Source organism: Sesamum indicum, linkage group LG9 (genome assembly GCF_026168435.1).
Source record: "Sesamum indicum cultivar Baizhima isolate 11 linkage group LG9, ASM2616843v1, whole genome shotgun sequence".
NCBI classification, from domain to species: Eukaryota; Viridiplantae; Streptophyta; class Magnoliopsida; order Lamiales; family Pedaliaceae; genus Sesamum; species Sesamum indicum.
This window is the reverse complement of record NC_142665.1, coordinates 9,663,309-9,683,688: the sequence shown is the minus strand read 5'-3', so window position 1 is coordinate 9,683,688 and position 20,380 is coordinate 9,663,309. Positions and strand designations below refer to the sequence as shown.

At 33.3% G+C, this 20,380-nt stretch overlaps 1 protein-coding gene and 2 long non-coding RNA genes across 4 annotated transcripts; 1 reads left to right on the top strand and 2 right to left on the bottom strand.

Annotated features, from left to right (window-relative positions):
- The first annotated feature begins 5,500 nt into the window (after positions 1 to 5,500).
- Positions 5,501 to 7,758, top strand: LOC105171191 (mannan endo-1,4-beta-mannosidase 5). The gene is made up of 4 exons (XM_011092223.3): positions 5,501 to 6,565; positions 6,684 to 6,806; positions 6,914 to 7,116; positions 7,195 to 7,758. The coding sequence occupies exons 1-4, from the start codon at positions 6,023 to 6,025 to the stop codon at positions 7,562 to 7,564; spliced, it is 1,239 nt and encodes a 412-aa protein (XP_011090525.1). The 5' UTR covers positions 5,501 to 6,022; the 3' UTR covers positions 7,565 to 7,758.
- Positions 7,759 to 7,855: 97 nt separating this feature from the next.
- Positions 7,856 to 13,161, bottom strand: LOC105171192 (uncharacterized). 2 transcript variants are annotated; one of them, XR_848553.3, is made up of 4 exons: positions 12,972 to 13,161; positions 12,546 to 12,749; positions 8,262 to 8,663; positions 7,856 to 8,052 (listed from the first exon to the last, which is right to left on the bottom strand). It is a non-coding gene; the product is annotated as an uncharacterized LOC105171192 (long non-coding RNA). The 2 variants fall into 2 exon arrangements; XR_848552.3 differs by having other exon boundaries at positions 12,546 to 12,742; positions 12,972 to 13,138.
- A 1,840-nt stretch (positions 13,162 to 15,001) lies between these two features.
- LOC148786873 (uncharacterized) lies at positions 15,002 to 19,679 on the bottom strand. The gene is made up of 2 exons (XR_016067559.1): positions 18,901 to 19,679; positions 15,002 to 15,254 (listed from the first exon to the last, which is right to left on the bottom strand). It is a non-coding gene; the product is annotated as an uncharacterized LOC148786873 (long non-coding RNA).
- Between the last annotated feature and the right edge of the window lie 701 nt (positions 19,680 to 20,380).

The following is a 20,380-nucleotide window of genomic DNA, read 5'->3' as shown; positions in this document are numbered from 1 at the left end:
GGCTCCTTCAGTAACAAAACAGCACAACTCTATTTCGTTTCCTACCTTAGGGCGTAAAAGGGACTCCAATACAGGGAATTAATATAATTTTGGACAAGCAGGTTGAACAGGAGCCTAACTTTTATTGAATAAATATAGAGAATATAATATAGATATTATTCCTCCGTTGGAGGAGACAACTGTTTAGCTTCTCATAGTGTAGAGGACTTGACTTGTTGAGGAAACCCCCATAAACTGAAAGATTAAAATGCTACAAAAGATTAAAAGACTCAGTATTTCTAATACTTTGAAGAGTAGGAGAAGTTTTTCTGATGTCCCCCTTCTGCTTCATTGCATCTATATTTATAGGTGTCCGCGGACTTCAAATTCGGAATCGAAACTTGTTTTGTGATGACATCATTGCATTCGTTATCCCCTAGTAATTTTCAGCTGTTGGTCATAATGGTTTGTCGGTCACATGATTTCCAGCTAGCTTTCCTGCTTCGTTTTCTGCCGACAGTCTTATCCTTGCTTTTTTATATTTTTTTATTTTTACCTCTTTTTGTAAAAATTTTTCTTTTCACTTGTCCTAGTCTGGTTTGGATTTATTTTGTGTGACCCTAATTTTTATCCCGAACAGGGGCTTCTCTTGTTTTTCACAGCAAGGGCATAAATGATTATGTCATTTCCCAACATGCAATATGTTGCACGTCTTCATCATTGTTGCTTCAATCGTCAGCACCTTATTTCCCAGATTAACATCCTTTTCTTTTTAAATAAGCTTTCTGCGAACTGAGTGCTTTTTCTTGTCATGGAATTTAACAGGAACGATGCATTCATTTTGTTTGAAAAAATCTGAAATGGATACTTGAGTTTGTCCATCTCTGTGAGACAGACCCATAATTCCCACGTTCTCTTGGTAGAGATACTGTCTTCACTAATGGCTGATACCAAGGGAGCTTCTCCAGAGTCAGCTTTGATCTTGTTGAAAGCTGTCATATCTGGCATTTGCAGCTTCATAAAATGGAATGCTGGATGAGACCCCATTCCTGCAGTTTCTAGAGCTACTGGTACGAATTTTATCTCCAGAATATTGCCTCTCTTTAAGTAGGGGTTGTTCTGCCCAGGTTCACTCCTTTGCGAGAAATTAATTTTTTTCACATACGCTGATAGTCCAGTCACGCAGAAGAAGATATTAACTCGTTAGTATTAACCTTAGAAGTGTCCGTCATCGGTCTAAGGCTAATCTCCCCCTCTTTTACCCTAGAGGTGCTGGGTTGACTTGAATTTACAGGAGTTTGCACTTCCTGTGACTCAATTGTTGTCGTTTCACCAAAGTCTAGTGATGGCCTTGTGCAATAGGTACTTAAATCCGACGCACAGGTCTAGAGCCCTATACTCTAAGGGCATGTTTAGGGTCATGCTCCCTCAACTCGTGAGTCATCCCCAAAGGTGATGCCTTCCGAATTGATTCTCGTAAGTCGTTACATAGCGATGTAGATGCTAATAAGGAATTCCTTATTGCGACCTGGACTGTGTCTAAATCAGCTCTTTGAATTTGTCCGGCAACTTGGGCTTTCACCGCTAGCTGTCCGAACTTCCTGTCAGGCTCCTCGAGATTTTTTCAGAGGTGCCTGAGTCTCAACATGATGGAGTTTGCTTTAGATGCCTCCATCTCTCGTCAGGAAATCTGCAAGAACATCTTCATGAGATTTTATAACGACAATATTATAATAATAATATTGGCATTCAACTTCCTCCTTTTCCTTGGTTCGCTTGATTCTCCTATAATAGTTGAAAAATCATTGTTACCACAATAGAGAGAAGTTCGTTTGATTTTACCTCTCAGTCTTTTCATGTCTTCTGGATGGATGATTGATAACACCAATCCTTCAGTTTGTCTTTAAGGAAAGATATTATTCGCGCCACTGAATCTAGCTGTCCTTAAGGTATTTTGTATAACTGGATCAATATTTTCCTCAATGGACTCCATATCTTTGTGAAGAACATTGGAGCTGCCGCTTCTGTTGCTACTCCACTCTGGAAGAAATACTTGCGGAACATACATCCATCTACTGCACAAATACTTCTTAATTCAAGACTGAAGAGAGCCTGTGCGTATTCTCTAGCCTTTTCTGCTCTACTTTCTTCGAAGTATCCATCTCCAATGAAGTGTATCTTGATAAGCCTTCATAGCCGGTCTGCTATCGCTCCTTTTGAATCTCCGGCAAGGATGTTGGCTTTGGAATCTTTTGGGGTATTATCCCATCTGATCTTCACAGATCCTTCCAAGCTCAACTCCACAAGCTTTATGAAGTTTTCCTTGTTGAGCTCTAGGATAGTTGTTGCTATCTTGATGGCTGCAACCCATTCCTCTATCAATTTCTCGGTATTTCAAAAATCGATAATATCCAGGTTCAGTATAGTGCCATATGGATGTAAGGGCTGGAGCATGGTCCTTGCCCATGGTGTATTTTCAGGCACTCTTTTTGGATTTCTCCCTAGATTTTCCTTTAGCCTAGTTCCCACAAAAGTTGGAGTGGCATTAGTGTGGCTATCTCTCATCGGTTGATCCTATCGAGGATCATTAGAACATGTACTTCCTCCGGTGGTGGTAGTGCAGGAGTGATTTTATTTGTTTGGATATTGACCAAATCCACAATCTCGAGTTGGGAAAGGATTCTGCCAATTTTTGTAGATCTGATAGATCCGCTCTTGTACCTCTATTATTTTATAGATCTTATAGATGCGATGATCAGATCTTCTCTGAACTTCGGCTTTGGAATCTCCGTGGCCTTACCCTTCTGGTGTAGAAGAGGTACTGTTCCAAGGGCATCCCTGATTCGGTCCTGTTTGGATCTTGACATCTCAGGGTTCTCCCTTAGGTTTCTTTTCAGATATGTAATTTCTGCCCTTAGATTTGCAAGGCCTTTGTGTAGATTGGGAAGAATCTTAAGGATCTCGTCCACCTTTTGGCTCAAAAATTCTATTTTCATAGGTATATAGATTAACCTATGTCCATAGTCTTGAACTGTCTTTTGTATCTCCCTCAGATCTTAAGAGATTTTCGATGTATCCGGTTCGAGTTCTTTCCAATCAGTCATAATTTTTTAGAAATAAAATTATGTAGGAATTTACCCATTCTGCTTCTCCTGGCTGGGATTCTAAAATGGACTTCAGTGGAGTGTCGTCGCCTCACTGCATTTCCTGGTAGTACTTGTCGAACCTCAAAGTTTCTCAGCCACTCTTGTTATTCTTCTAGCGTGAGAAGTTTAGGATCAATCCTCTTAGGACCATTATAACACTTGTCAAGAATTTCCATGAGAAATTCTCTTCTTTGTATTTTCAGAATCTGGAAATATTCCCTGTTTTCGGAGTAACTTGAACTTTCGTTCAGTTCCATTTTCTCTCGAAGAGTCTCCTCCATTAGTGGATAAATAATATCAAAATATAATATAATCATATATTTTTTCAATAAACCTTGGCTCTGATACCATTTTGGCAAGCATGGATGAAAAATTAGAATTTTAGTGTAAATGGACTAAAACAACTCTTTTAAAATCTGCTTAGGGGTAAAAGTGTCCAAAATTCCGTCTGTTGTCCTAATTTAAGCGATTCTGCAAGTTACTGGACTTAATTGAAAATGCATAAACATAATGGACTAAAATTGAACGCGGAGAAACTTATTGGACCAAATTAATCTTTTTCCCTTTTCTTTATTAAATTCTTTTACCTTTTGCCTTAATCTGCTGTTTCTTGTAAAGAAGAATTCAGTTCATATATCAGAAAATTGATACCTATAGATAGTACTAACTAAACATATGGGCAACTGAATTTTTCACAGCCTGATGAAATCTTGGACATCCTTGTACATTTCTAGGTCTCAACTCATTGTTTAGTTGGTTATTGATAGAACAATCAAGTAGCTAGTATTTGTGTAGTTCCATGATGGCACAGGCATAATAAGGATGACCAACAGTCATAATTTTGTTCTTGCACAAGCCTTAAACTCCAACGATCACCTTCCCGTTTTGGGGCAGCGCCCCATAAGCGTTTCTCAAGAGTTTCATCCAGATAATGGGTCACAAACTGTGGGAAGAAACGAATCAGGGATGGAAACGTGATATGGTTTGGCGTTATCTCAATTTAGCGTATATATTATGGTGTGAGAGATATCTGTTGATCAAGAACACACATGATATGTATGTTAAGAAATCGAGCTTCAGTAAAACTGCATCTGCTTTAGGAATGCTAACATACATATCCCCATCAATATGCTAAATCCTCACCGTCCCATCTCCATTTTTATTGTGTGCATAAGTACTCATATCTTGTGATGAGCTGCAGGGGGAAATATGGATCAGTTCTATATATGTTATTCTGCAACAGAAGATTCAGACTTTATGCAAAATCCAGCAAAAAGTACGAATGAATAATTGTAGCTCGATGTACATATTTAAATAGCATAATAAATACTTAAATGTATTTAAAATGGATGGTGTTTCTAACTAATAATTTTTTTTATAATTTAAAAATTCAAAAAATTATCAAAAATTAGTATTTGGTCAAAATTAACTTGATTTTGGTTAAACTTCATTCTGCTATATACATATATATAAGATTAAAGGCAATTTTCGTCCCCTAATTTCAGGTCATTCTTGTTTTAGTCCCTTAAGTTACTAGGTTCCATTTTGGTCCCGTAAAATTGAAAAAATCTCAATTTTGGTTCAAATTTGGTCGGCACTCGCCGGAAAAAGTCACATGCCAGGCATGTGACTTTTTAAATTGGGGCTTGCATTGTGATTGACTGAAAATAAAAGGCTTAAAGGCAATTTTCGTCCCCTAACTTCAGGTCATTCTCGTTTTAGTCCCCTAACTTCAGGCCATGTCTTCACCACATCATCTTTTTCAGCCAATCACAATGGAAGCCTCAATTTAGAAAGTCACATGTTTGGCATATAATATTTTTCGGCGAGTGACTCAACTTTCCGACCAAATTTGTACTAAAATTGAGAGTTTTTCAGTTTTACGGGACCAAAATGGAACCCTAGTAACTTAGGGGACTAAAACGAGAATGGCCTGAAGTTAGGCGACGAAAATTGCCTTTAAGCCTATATATATTTATATATATATATAGATTTCTCTATGTTCGTCAAATTAAATTAATACAGGTAATTAATTTTCCTGATTTATTTGTGTTTGCTATATAAGTTAAATTCCTAATGAAAGGTCTGATATATATATATCATTCAACAATTTTTCTGTTGCAGTTTGTCCTCCACCTACATTTCACAATTACGTATCAATAGATCTAATCACTTTCTATAAATAGATGTACGTTACGTAATAGAATTAGAAAATAAATTCGTGTACGTATGAAATATGTGTAGTTTTGACAAATAAATAACTAACCACAAAATAAATTCACTTGTTTATGTCATTTCTTCAGATTGCAAATATATATAAATATATATATATAAATTGATTGAATTAAGAAAATCAGAAGAAATTAAGTACACATGATTACTTTTTGATTCTTAACGACAATAAATCAATTATAAAAATTATGACCGACATACATAATTATAAAGACACAATCCTGACTGACGAGTTTATGGGGTGCTACCCTTACTTTCTTAACAATAGAAAAATCAAGAAAACGAGAAGAAACTAACCACATGGATTGCAATTTGCAAACATATCAGCTTTGTTTCATTCTTAAGCAACACTTTTTTCAGGCAGATCTAAGGAATTTCCATTGGATTCCAAAATTTCTCATGCACAAAACTATGACTAGCTACCAACTGTATAAACTGATTCGTCACCCACATTTTTTATTCTATCCACCGCCTACTTTACCTCCTCAAACAACCTCTAGACATGCATGCATGTATTTATCTTCCGCTAAATTCTTCCCTCTCCCATTCCATGTAACGTAGCCCGCCCGCCACAAACGCAGCTCGTCGGCCGCCTGTCCCGACGCCTATAAATAATCATCTGCATTCCTCCATTTTCCACATCTCTATTCAGACCATAGTATACAATGGCTTTCTCTGCAAGAATTAACAATACTAGTAGTGTATGCAGTTTGCTAATTATTTGCCTATTCTTGCTTGCATTCGAGGCAAGAATGAGTTTAGCTTCAGGATTTGTTCAAACTAGAGGAACACATTTTGTGTTGGACAATTCTTTGTTTCTCTTCAATGGATTCAACGCTTACTGGATGATGCAAGTTGCTGCACAGCCGAGCCAAAGGTACAAAGTTTCAAATGTATTTCGTGAGGCTGCGGCTGCTGGTCTCACTGTTTGTCGAACATGGGCATTTAGTGATGGAGGCAAAAAATTAGCTCTTCAAATATCGACCGGTGTCTATGATGAAAACGTCTTTCAGGCGCTTGATTTTGTGGTCTCGGAGGCGTCTAAAAACAAGGTTCGCCTGATTCTTAGTTTGGTCAACAATTATCAAGATTTTGGTGGGAGACCTCAGTATGTGGATTGGGCTAGAAATGCCGGCATCCGAACTAGCACTGATGATGATTTCTACACCAATGTCGTTGTAAAGCAATACTACAAGAATCATGCAAAGGTACTTACTCTCACCAGCACATCTATAATCCTCCTAATTACATGGAAATGATTTTCCACAATGTCGTTTTCATTCTTCTTCAAAATTGCTAACTCCAATGAACGTTTATGTACTGCAGAAAGTACTTACCAGAATCAACACAATCACTGGAGTTGCTTATAAAGATGATCCAACAATCATGGCTTGGGAACTCATAAATGAACCTCGCTGCCAAGCAGACTACTCTGGCAACACCGTCAATGTATAATAAATCAATAACCTTTAGTAATTAACTTTGATATATATATATATATATATATCAGGAGTGATCAGTTTTATTGATTATTCACTGTGATCTATGTAATGCAGGCTTGGGTGCAAGAGATGGCCTCGTATGTCAAATCCATTGACAACAAACACCTGCTGGAAATAGGCATGGAAGGGTTCTACGGAGACTCAATTACTGACAGGAAACAATACAATCCGGGCTACCAAGTCGGTACAGATTTCATTCGCAGCAATCTTATCAAGGAGATTGATTTCACAACTATTCATGCATATCCTGATGCCTGGTAAGCATACTATCTCCAACAAAGTTTCTGATTTGTCATGATTAAAGATCATGACTTTAGCCTCTGATTTCGTAACAGGCTATCGGGGCAGGATGATGATGCGCAGATGGCATTCATGCGAAGGTGGATGACAAGTCACTGGACGGATTCTAGGACCCTTCTGAAGAAACCAATGGTTTTCACTGAATTTGGCAAGTCGAGTAAAGATCCAGGTTTCAGCATAGCGTCAAGAGACTCATTCCTCAGTGCCATATATAGTAACATTTTTAGTCTCGCAAGAAGTGGAGGAATTGGAGGCGGCTTGGTTTGGCAACTTGTGGCTGAAGGAATGGAATCATACTCCGATGGATATGAAATTGATTTGTTTCAGACTCCATCAACAAGCTCTGTTATAAGCCAACAGTCACGACAAATGACAGCCCTCGAACACAAGATGAGCAGGCCATGAATGGTTCTTTCCGATATGTCCTTTATTATTATTGGTATAATTATTATTATTTCCTTTTCAAATTCAAAAGCGAAAGAGCTGTTTGAACACCACCTGATTAAATGATGCTTACATATCTCTGAAGGGAAAAGTGAAGATTATGTGTTTTAGTTTTGGTTTTGCTCGTGATGAGTTAAAAGATTATGTTTTTATTACTTCTGAATTTTAATGTTTGATTATCAGCCTTTGAGATACAACGAGTTGGATTGTGAACACTTTATTATGATTTATCAAATCAGGCGACAATTTCCCTTTCTCTTGGAAGAAATTTTTCATTTCTTTGGCTAAAGGATAAGCTTTACAACAAAGTATACAAATTTACCCTGAAGGCTAAAGCTCCCATGAACAAGGTATTCTAATTTACAACCAAGACTCTCTACATTAGAAAGTTGCAAATGTCCTTCAACTCGTGCCCTCGAAAAATTCTTCAACTTCATTTTAATGTCAGTCTGAAAACAACAAAAGAAAAAGAATCAGAAACATGTGCAACAATTAGTCTATACTTGTCTATTAAAGGTTGAGGGACTTTAAGCATATCATTGATTTGCCATGTGTGCTGACCTAAATAACCTCGTCCTCCTAAAACTTGTGTGGAACATCTAAAGTTTATGTAAAAAATTTAAACACTCTACTCAACACACAGGCTAAGATAATGTACCTTATCATCATTTAAAACCAAATTGCAACTTATATATCGATCCATTTCTCTCTCTCCCTCTTCTTCTATCTTAAAAAGTATTCTATGTTCCTGTGCAATTCCTCTGTCAATTTCTCCCATGTCTGAAAATAAGAAAAGCTGAAAAATCATTGTATTCCTCTTTATACACTTCAAAATCAAAGGTCAGCTATAATTTTTATAAAAGCTCCGCGTTCTCACTACTATAATTTGAAAGAACAAGTACATAAATTTTTTAAGCCGGTCGCTGATTTCTTCAAGCTCATACTTCGAACTACTTGAACCCGATCGACATGAAAACTGGTGCAAAAGGTTCACACTCCAAATCAGCGAGTGGACAAGGAAACTAGTGCAAGATCATCTTCACCGGCATTAAGTTGTTAACTGAAAGAACAAACAAGTGCAAAATCAGCAATTGAAGAGAAAAACATGCAATATAATGACATGCAATGACAACTTACATAAATAACATCTTCTCTCTAAGAACTATGCGAGAATTTAAAGGTTGAAATAGAAAATTCAAACATTCAATTGTTTCATATTGACTACTTAAGAAAGAGTGCAACTTTGACATCATATAAAACTACATGATAACCTATATATCTGTCTGTTCCTCTCTGCCATTTTTCTAGCCAAAAAAGCAACATTTGTCCTTATCGATTTCTTCTTTATCAAATTTTCCCATATTTAGAAATCAAGTAAAGTCGAAACCATTGCAATTTTCTCTATATTATTCAAACCCAAAAGTGTCTGATTTCTATGAAACCCTCATGTTCTCAACATTCTAATTTGGAAGCAATAGAATCACGAATTCTGAGACCGCTTTAAATAGACGGGCGGAAGACAGTTTGGAGTTGAGGCCTAAATGAGAAATAACTCTCCATTATTTTTGTTGGTTTATTCTTGGTTTGTTCATTATGTTTGGTTTTGTTCTCATGTTGCTTTCTAAAAACTTTTTGTTTGTCATACATTTAAGATTCTTGTACAAATTTTACAAAAACATCATATTTGTTCATATCATCGACATCTTAACTTTGCAGATGTATCTAAGTATTGGTGAAAATTCTATAGCATACAATCACAAATTAGTTCATTCGTGAACTAGAAAATAAAATATCATATACTAAATTGCACAACGGACCTAGATGCCAATCTCATTATTTGTTTCAAAAATACCGGTAAAAATTTCTTAAAAGAATTTTCAGCACATCTCGACAAGTTTCAGCTGAGTAATCATTTATCAAAAGAAAAGTTAATAATGTACTTTCTTGGAAATCTAAACAAATATGGCGATGATTGCTATTTGACCAGAAATAATAAACTTAATGCTTCTCAAAATGTTTCAAAAATTATTTCAAAGTCTGTAACTTTTATGAAAATAAAATTCAATAACAAATTTCACTTAAAGTCCAAATATCTGACTTTTCATGCTTTCATCCAAAAATAATTAAATGAATTCATTTATTTCTAATCAAAATATTTTGTTAATTAGTCTTCAATATTTGGAAGTGCACTCGAAGCTGATTTTGAAAACATGACTTTATTGTAAAACAGTTGACAAGAAAAATAAATTTTCAAGTAAAAGATAAAAACCGATTTTGAGAACATGAATTGATAGCAAAAAGACACTTGACAAGGAAAACTAATTTTTGAGTGGAAAAAAATTAATTTTCAATAATATTATTTAAAAATAAAAATTAAAAATTTCTTCAAACACTATTTAAAAGTTATAAAAACTAAGCGTTCCTCAAAAACCATTTATCAACTCATGAAATTTCAATACTCACAAAAGATTTACCAAGTCCTCTTGAAAAGGAATTTTAAATTGGCATCTAAACAACCGTTTGGCATTTTCGCATAGAATTAAATCCTCAAAGTTCACAAATAAAATAATTCATGATTGTATGATATAGATTTTTCAACAAATTTTTCTATGATATACCTACAAAAATAAAAGGCTAATAACATGAACCAATATGGATTTTGCAAATCCATACAAGAATGTCAAATGTATTAAAAACAAAAAATTTAAAGGCAAGCGCATGAAAAGAAAACCCAACACAATAAATGAACCAAGAATAAATTTACAAAAAGAGATGGGGGTTTATTCTCCAATTTAGGTCTCAACCCAATCCTTGCATCCTTCACATTTGGAGCAGCCTCAAAAATCCATAATTCTTTTCTTTCCAAATGAGAATGGTGATTGCGTGGCTTTTCTAAGAAATCAAAGGACCACTAAAATATTGGGTTCGAATTATACAAAGTGTAAAATCAATATGGAAGAAAAGTTGACAAAAAAGAATTAATAGGCGCACGGGTTACTTTTGAGTTAGATACTTGAAGGTAGGAATATGAAGATAAGTAGGCTACCATCAGGTTCTAAAATATCGTTAAAAAGCACACTTTATCGGCCAACATATGTTGAGCATTTAAATCCTACTTAACCTTTTGATTCCCATACAATCCTTATCGAGACGAGGTTATCTACTTTGCACGAAATTGGCAAACCAAATTCAAACTACTCACATGCTTCACTAGTAGAATTAAATGAATGCATGTTACACGTATAACTGAAAAATGATAAAACAAGTACGGTGTTTTATAGTTGCATGCTACATGTGTTGAGGCTAAAGAAAATCACATGGCGCCTCCACAATCAGTTCAAAAGGTCTAGTTTATTTTAATGGAACTAGCAAGAGATATTCGATATACGATGACCAACTGAAATAAATATGGGTTTTAGGGACCAATTAGTTGACCGCGTTGCTATGCATCAAACTTATAGTACAATGCTTTCAACAGATCCTACTAAATTACCAGTAACAACATTTCTCTAAGAGACTATAAATAATATGACATATATTCTTTGTATTAAGACAGAATTACGAAGGGACGAAAGAAAACAACACAGATACATCATTGTGGCACGCTCTAATTTAAAGGATTAAAATCAGATACTGCATAACCAAGACACCTTGCTAGATGGTACTTAAAAGAAAATATCATGTTGGTCCATTAAATGGTTTAGGAAGTTTCCTCACAGTTCCAAGAGAATATTAAGATACTTAAAATCAAGCTCCAATAAGAGTATGAGAGAGTGGATGGATGGCACTAAGATAGGTAAATTGATGGAAAACATAATGGTACTACTCCTAAAGTAGATGCATAGTCATAGATCTAAGTGAAGACATACATGGCTTCCCATTACTTTCAAGCAGTTGTCTTACTCTAAAATTGTGTAATTGACAACATCAATATCTTGCACGTATAGCTCCATACCTTAACAAGTGGAGCCAAAACGTTTCAGCACCAAAGTCCTACGTGAACCAAGGACCATAGGGAGCAATTTCTAGAAAACTTGAAAAGGTATCAATAACCTTTTACACAGATAGATAATCATTTCCAAAAAACCTTTTCTAAAAAGCTTGTAAATGTACATATGATTCTTTTACATTAATGCAGATAACTTTTTTCCAAAAAAAAGAAAATCAATTCCAATACAGCTTCGCATGCATTTATATTTTATAACTTCCAGCAAAGAACTTTTCTGAGACAGAACATGCATACATTTATATTATTGCTAACACTCCAAAATGAATCCAATCCAAAGCCTATAAGGCCCTCATGGCAGATTTGGAGAAACAAAGTGAATATGTCATTAAACTCGTCACAATCTGATAAAAGGAATTGCATTTAACACAAGCATTGCTCAAGGAACATGCAAAAGACTAACATATTCACCAAAGGAATGCCAATAATCTCATGGATTCCAGTCTAAAACCCAGTAGGAATCTCTGGTGAAAGCATTCAAAAGCGATTAAATTACATTATAAGATGGGAAAAGACCACCAAATCAGACCAAAAAAGAAAACAATATAAAGACCAGATATATGTATCGCTAAAGCAAAATGATAGAAGAATAACTACAAATATACAACGAATTTAGAAGACACACGGGATGCAAGTGGAATAAGCCGAGTTACGTCTGTTTTAAGAAAGAAGCCTCGAAGATGTGAATACCAATAACAGATAAACATGACCAGTTTATTAGTTTAGAAAAAAATATATTAATATCCGTTGAGAAGAAACACAAAGAATCAGTAATGTGAGAGCAGAAAAGACAGAGTGTGAATTTTCTCCTCCTTTTGATCTTCATGCCATAACTAATGATAGGTAAACAAGAAAAATTCATACCAAGTACTTTATAGCAACCAAAATCACAACATCACCACCATAGAATATAATCAAATGAAAAAACAACCATACCCAAAGGAAAGAGACCTGAGAATCTCCAATGATGGGAGCCTTCTTGACTATTCTCCCAACCAGTCTTGAACCAACATCAACTTCTTCACTGGTATTCTTGCATTTAAATCCCGCACCCTTGTCCTCGTAGTAGTAATTCACAGCATACAACAGAACCCATGTAGTAGTTGAATTTCAAGAAACTTGAAATAATTAACCTAGAACCTCCAAAAAGGATAGGGCAAAAAAAGAGTAAGACCGTGTAATTCAATAATTTGATGATCTTCAAGAAGTACTCATATCAAATCTACCATCAGACAGAAAAATTAATGTAACCAAGATACGTTTAATTTCACAATGCAAGAATCCTAAATCAAGAAACTTTAAAAAACAAAAAACAGAAAGAAAACATTTGCTTTGAGTTGATGACTTTCAAGAGGTTTCTACCTAAACAAAGAAGAAACCGAGGCTGGAGGCGGAGGAATGCGGCAGCCTGAGATGATGAGAAGGTTAGAATAGAACAAATAAATTTTGTTTTTCCTTGTTATTTTTCTATTTCATTTTGAGCGAATGTTCCATATTTTATAGTGTGTTAGTGTGTGTTTGCATTTCGCAACGGTTACAAAATGTCCACTTTTGCAACCCTATTTTAATTTCAATTGGGTCGGGCCGATATTCTCTTTTAAACTAAGGTTCAATAACAAACAAATATCGGGCCTTAATGGATAAAATGAATTCGCCATTATTTGGGCCTCCGATTATTATTTGGCATTTGTACAATTACATCTATATTTTTTATAATTGTAAGTATAAGTACACTTTCTATTCATGGGTGAAAATTGATATAAATTCCTCTAAAGTATAATATATTAATACTTTTTTTAAAAAGATGTATCCATAATTTTATAAATAACAGAAGGTATTAATATATTTGAATTTAATTTCAATAGATGTTAATATAATTCACCCACATATATAGAAACAAAAAATATTTATTTTGGTAATCGAACAAAAAAAAATCCCCATATATAGAATTCATAATTATGTTATTCTCTATTACTTTGAACTTATGAAATATTATTACCACTAATATTATTGATTGATTCTATACTTATCATATCACGTTTTACATTTCTCCATTAATTTCTGTAAATATAATTAGAATTATTACAATTTTTATTATTTAAAATATACACCACTCAAAATTTATGATTTTTATATTGAGTATAGAATCTGTATAAAGTTCATAAATTTATAATTTTTATTTTTTTTGCATAACTGATAAAAAAAATGACATAAAATTTGCATGTGTTGTTATATATATTTAATATTTTAAAAAGTTAATTATTAGTATAAATTTAAAATATTACATTGAACATATATATATTGTTGATATGTACGATTTTAGCACAGGTTCAAAGCCTTTGGATCTTGATATGAGATTTGGACGAATTGAGTGAAATGTTTTGAGAAAGAGGACCTGCAAAACAACACGTTAGCACTTTGATGGTTAAGTTAGTCCTAAATTTAAGAATAAATAATTATAGAAGTAAATTATGACGAAAAATTATGAGAGAAATAAGAGTTTCATAAGCAAGAGTATGAATCAAAATAGTAGAGTAACAGCAAGAGAATTTCTTGAGTGTGAAAAGACTACTTGCCGAGGAGTACCTCCCCTATTTATAGAGGAGGAGTTCTTCTGTAACAAGAGTTTTGTTGAGGGTTTCCCGCGTACATGGCGAGGAACGTGGGATATGCCCTTTTCTCCTATGAGTGTTTGAAAATACATAAAAAGATGTAAAAAATAATAATGTAAATGAGGGCTTAGGATGGGAGCCTCAGGAGGTCCCTTTAGTGCTGGAAGCCTGCGTGATCTCTGGAAGGACTTACTCCTAAGCAATTTTTATGCCTTATTGGGAAGACAGACTTTAGAAGGGGCCACTAAAATAGTGAGAATCTCTCGAGTGTTTATTCCTATAGTAAGAAAATATCCGTACCCTTACTGGGGTATATTTTCATATTGTACTCTTATTGAGTTATATTGTTAATCTTTTATTAAATAAAACTTCTCCAAAATAACAAGCTTTAACTAATTATTTTTATTTTACTATTGAATTTTTGAATACTATTATTTTTATTTTCATATTAATTGGCTGATTCAAAATTATGAAATGTAATTATTGGTGAATACGAAATACAAAATTTTAATTTTGGAAAATATATTATATTGAGTAGTATCAATTAAATTTAAAAAGTGAATTAGAAATAATACAAGTAAATAATTTCTTTATCAATTTGTTTTGAAAATGTAATTGTATAATACTATTGTTTTGATGACATAAACATAAATAATATCACATATATTTTATGACTAACTATAATAAAGAATTTTCTTTTCTTTTATTTGTTTTTGGTTAGCAGTGTTTTCTCCATATGGTGAATAGAGTTTCAAAGTGTTCCAATTGTAAGTAGAGTAGTGGTAGAAGTATATAAAAATAAATTCCCAACAAACAGTCAATTTGAGTTTCAATAATGTACAATTTTTCACAAAGTACCAAACACACTTGATTCTTATTTACTATAAAGATGGTCGCTGATTTCTTCAAGCTCATACTTCGAACTACTTGAACCCGATCAACATGAAAACTAGTGCAAAAGGGTCACACTCCAAATCAGTGAGTGGACATAAAACCTAGTGCAAGATCATCTTCACCGGCATTAAATTGTTAACTGAAAGAACAAACAAGTGCAGAATCAACAATTAAAGAGAAAAACATGCAACAACAACTTACATAAATAACATCTTCTCTCTAAGAACTATGCAAGAATTTAAAGGTTGAAATAGAAAATTCAAACACTCAACTGTTTCATATTGGCTACTTAAAACTATTCCTTTTTGCCATTATTCTGGCCAAACAAGCGAAATTTGTCCTTATCAATTTCTTCTTTATCAAATTTTTTCATATTTAGAAATCAAGTACAGTTGAAACCATTGCAATTTTCTTTGTATAATTCAAACCCAAAAGTGTCTGATTTCTATGAAACTCTCACGTTCTCAACATTCTAATTTGGAAGCAATAGAATCACGAATTTTGAGACTGCTTTAAATATGACAGATGCAAGACAGTTTGGAGTTGAGGCCTAAATGAGAAATATGTTGGTTTATTCTCAGTTTGATCATTATGCATCTTGTTTTCTAAAATCTTTTTGTTTGTCATACATTTAAGATTCTTGTACAAATTTTACAAAAACACCATATTTGTTCATATCATCGACTCTTAACTTTGCAGGTGTATCTAAGTATCGGTGAAAATTCTATGGCATACAATCAGAAAGTAGTTAATTCGTGAACTTAAAACATAAAATATCATATACTAAATTGCACAACGGTCCTAGATGCCAATCTCATTTTCGTTTTAAAATTACTGGTAAAATTTTTTTAAAAGAATTTTCAACACATCTTGACAAGTTTTAGCTGAGTAATCATTTATTGAAAGAAAAGTTAATAATGTACTTTATTGGAAATCTAAACAAATATGGCGATGATTGCTATTTGACTAGAAATAATAAACTGAATGCTTCTCAAAATATTTCAAAAATTGTTTCAAAGTCTGTAACTTTTATGAAAATAAAATTCAATAACAAACTTTACTTAAAGTTCAAACATATGACTTTTCATGCTTTCATCCAGAAACAATTAAATGAATTCATTTATTGCTAATCAAAGTATTTTATTAATTAGTCTTCAATATTTATAAGTCCACTCCAAGCTGATTCTGAAAATATGAGTTTATTGTAAAATACTTGACAAGAAAAATAAATTTTTGAGTAAAAGATAAAAATCGATTTTGAGAACATGAATTGATAACAGAAGAACACTTGACAAGGAAAACTTATCTTTGAGTGGACAAAGCCAATTTTCAATAATATTATTTAAAAATAAAAATTAAAAAGTTCTTCAAACACTATTTAAGTTACAAAAACTATGTGTTCCTCAAAAACCATTTATCAACTCATGAAATTTCAATCCTCACAAAAGATTTACCAAGTCCTCTGGAAAAGAAATTTTAAACTGGCATCTAGACAACCATTTGGTATTTTAGCATAGAATTAAATCCTCAAAGTTGACAAATAAATTAACTCATGATTGTATGAAATAGATTTTTTAACAAATTTTTCTATGATACACCTGCAAAAATAAGAGGCTAATAACATGAACCAATATCGATTTTGCAAATCCATACAAGAATGTCAAGTGTATTAAAAATAAAAAATTAAAAGGCAAGCGCATGAAAAGAAAATCCAACACAATAAATGAACCAAGAATAATTTTACGAAAAGAGAGGAGGGTTTATTCTCCAATTTAGGTCTCTACCCTATCCTTGCATCCTTCACATTTGGAGCAGCCTAAAAAATCCATAATTCGTTTATTTCCAAACGAGAATGGTGATTGCGTGGCTTTTCAATGAAATCAAAGCACTAAAATATTGCTTCGAATTATATGAAGTTTAAAATCAATGGTTCAACGTTCTTAATTTCAAAATATGGAAGAAAATTTGACAAAAAAGAATTAATAGGGGCACCGGTTACTTTTGAGTTAGAAACTTGAAGAGAGGAATATGAAGATAAGTAGGCTAGCATTAGGTTCTAAAATGTCGTCAAAAAGCACACTTTAGCAGCCAACACATATTGAGCTTTTAACTCCTACTTAACCTTTTGATTCCCACACAATCCTTATCGAGACAAGGTTATCTTCTTTTCACGAAATTGGGAAACCAAATTTAAACTACTCACATACTTCACTTGTAAAATCAAATGAATGCATGTTACACGTATAACTGAAAAATGATATATCAAGTACGGTGTTTTATAGTTGCATGCTACATGTGTTGAGGCTAAAAAAAATCACATGGCGCCTCCATAATCAGTTCAAATGGTCCAGTTTATTTTAATGGAACTAGCAAGAGATATTCGATATACGATGACCAACTGAAATAAATATAGGTTTTAGGGACCAATTAGTTGACCGCGTTGCTATGCGTCAAACTTGTAGTACAGTGCTTTCAACAGATCCTTCTAAATTACCAGTAACAACACTTCTCTAAGAGACTATAAATAATAGGACAGATATCCTTTGCATTAAGATAGAATTATGAAGGCACGAAAGAAAACAACATAGATGCATCATTGTGGCATTCTCTAATTTAAAGGCATAAAATCAGATATTGCATAACCAAGACACCTTGCTACATGGTACATAAGGGAAAATATCATGTTGGTCCATTAAATGGTTTAGGAAGTTTCCTCATAGTCCCAAGAAAATAATAAGATACTTAAAATCAAGCTCAAATAAGAGTACAAGAGAGTGGACGGACGACACTTAGATTTCAGTGAATCACGTATACACATTAAAGAGAGGAGATGGGCAAATTGATGGAAAACATAATCTTGTTGCTCCTAAAGTGCACGCACAATCACAGATCTAAGTGAAGACATACATGGAGTTCCCATTACTTTCAAGCAGTTGTCTTACTCTAAAATTGTGTAAATGACAACAACAGTATCTTGCACTTATAGCTCCATACCTTAACAAGTGGAGCCAAAACGTTTCAGTACCAAAGTCCTACGTGAACCAAGGACCATAGGCAGCAATTTCCAGAAAACTTGAAAAGGTATCACTAACCTTTTACACAGATAGATAATCATTTCCAAAAAAACCTTTTCTAAAAAGCTTGTAAATGTACATATGATTCTTTTACATTAATGCAGATAACTTTTTTCCAAAAAAAGAAAATCAATTCCAATACAGCTTCGCATGCATTTATATTTTATAACTTCCAGCAAAGAACTTTTCTGAAACAGAACATGCATACATTTATATTATTGCTAACACTCCAAAATGAATCCAATCCAAAGCATATAAGGCCCTCATGGCAGATTTGGAGAAACAATGTGACTATGTCATTAAACTCATCACAATCTGATAAAAGGAATTGCATTTAACACAAGCATGGCTCAAGGAACATGCAAAAGACTAACATATTCACCAAAGGAATGCCAATAATCTCATGGATTCCAGTCTAAAAGCCAGTAGGAATATCTTGTGAAAGCATTGAAAAGCGATTAAATTACATTGTAAGATGGGAAAAGACCACCAATCAGACCCAAAAAGAAAACAATATAAAGACCAGATATATGTATCACTAAAGCAAAATGATAGAAGAATAACTAGAAATATACAATGAATTGAAGACACACGGGATGCAAGTGGAATAAGAAGAGTTACGTCTTTTTTAAGAAAGAAGCCTCAAAGATGTGAATACCAATATCAGATAAAAGTGACCAGTTTATTAGTTCAAAAAAAATATATTCATACCCGTTGAGAAGAAACACAAAGAATCAGTGATGTGAGAGCAGAAAAGAAGAGTGTGAATTTTCTCCTCCTTTTTATCTTCCTGCCATAATTGATAATAGGTAAACAAGAAAAATTCGTACCAAGTATTTTAGAGCAACCAAAATCACAACATCACCATAGAATATAATCAAATGAAAAAACAACCATATCCAAAGGAAAGAGCCCTGAGAATCTCGAATGATGGGAGTGTTCTTGGCTATTCTCCTCACAAGTTTTGAACCAACATCAATGTCTCCACTGGCATTCTTGCATTTAAATCCTGCACCCTTGTCCTCATAATAGTAATCCATAGCATACAAGAGAACCCATGTAGTAGTTGAATTTCAAGAAACTTGAAATAATTAACCCAAAACCTCAAAAAGGAGAGGGTGAAAAAAGAGTAAGACCGTGTAATTCAAGAATTCGATGATCTTCAAGAAGTACCCATATCAAATCTTCCGTCGGACAAAGAAATTCCTTTAACCAAGATACATTTAATTTCACAATGCAAGAACCCTAAATTAAGAAACTTTTTTTTTTTAAAAAAAAAAAGAAAGAAAATACTTGCTTTGAGTTGATGACTTTCAGGAGGTCCCTACCTAAACAAAGAAGAAAATGGGGCTGGAGGCGGGGGGCTGGAGGCGAAGGAATGCTGCATCCTGAGATGATGAGAACGTTAGAATAGAACAAATAAATTTTGTTTTTCCTTGTTATTTTTCTATTTCATTTTCAGCGAATGTTCCATATTTATAGTGTGTGTTTGCATTTCACAACGATAACAAAATGTCCACTTTTACAACCCTATTTTACTTTCAATTGGGCCGGGCTGAGTACTCTCTTTTAAATTAATGTTCAATAACAAACAAATATTGGACCTTAATGGAAAAATGAGTTTGCCATTATTTGGGCCTCCGATTATTATTTGGCATTTGTACAATTAGACTTATATTTTTTTAGGTTATAATTGTAATTATAAGTACACTTTCTATTGAATGGTGAAAATTTATATAAATTCCTCTAAAGTATGATATATTAACACTTTTTTAAAAAGATGTATCCGTAATTTTATAAATAACAAAAGGTATTAATTTATTTGAACTTAATTTCAATATATGTTAATATAATTCACCCACATATATAAAAACAAAAGAGATTTATTTTGGTAATTGAACAAAAAAAAGATGCCCATATATAGAAGTCATAATTATGTTATTCTCCACTACTTTGAACTTATGAAATATTATTACCACTAATATTATTGATTGATTCGATACTTATCATATCACGTTTTATATTTCTCAATTGATTTATGTAATTATAATCAGAATTATTATAATTTTTTTTATTTGAAATAAACACTACTCAAAATTTATAACTTTTATATTGAGTATAGAATCTGTATAAAGTCCATAAATTTACAATTTGTTATAATTTCTAACATAATTGGTAAAAAAATTTACAT

What these genes read in the sequence shown, in the direction of transcription:
- LOC105171191 (XM_011092223.3), top strand. Translation starts at nt 6,023, where the DNA reads ATGGCTTTCTCTGCAAGAATTAACAATACTAGTAGTGTATGCAGTTTG. An exon ending in ACTCTGGCAACACCGTCAAT is followed by an intron (nt 6,807 to 6,913) that starts GTATAATAAATC and finishes TATGTAATGCAG; the next exon opens with GCTTGGGTGCAAGAGATGGC. An exon ending in CATGCATATCCTGATGCCTG is followed by an intron (nt 7,117 to 7,194) that starts GTAAGCATACTA and finishes ATTTCGTAACAG; the next exon opens with GCTATCGGGGCAGGATGATG.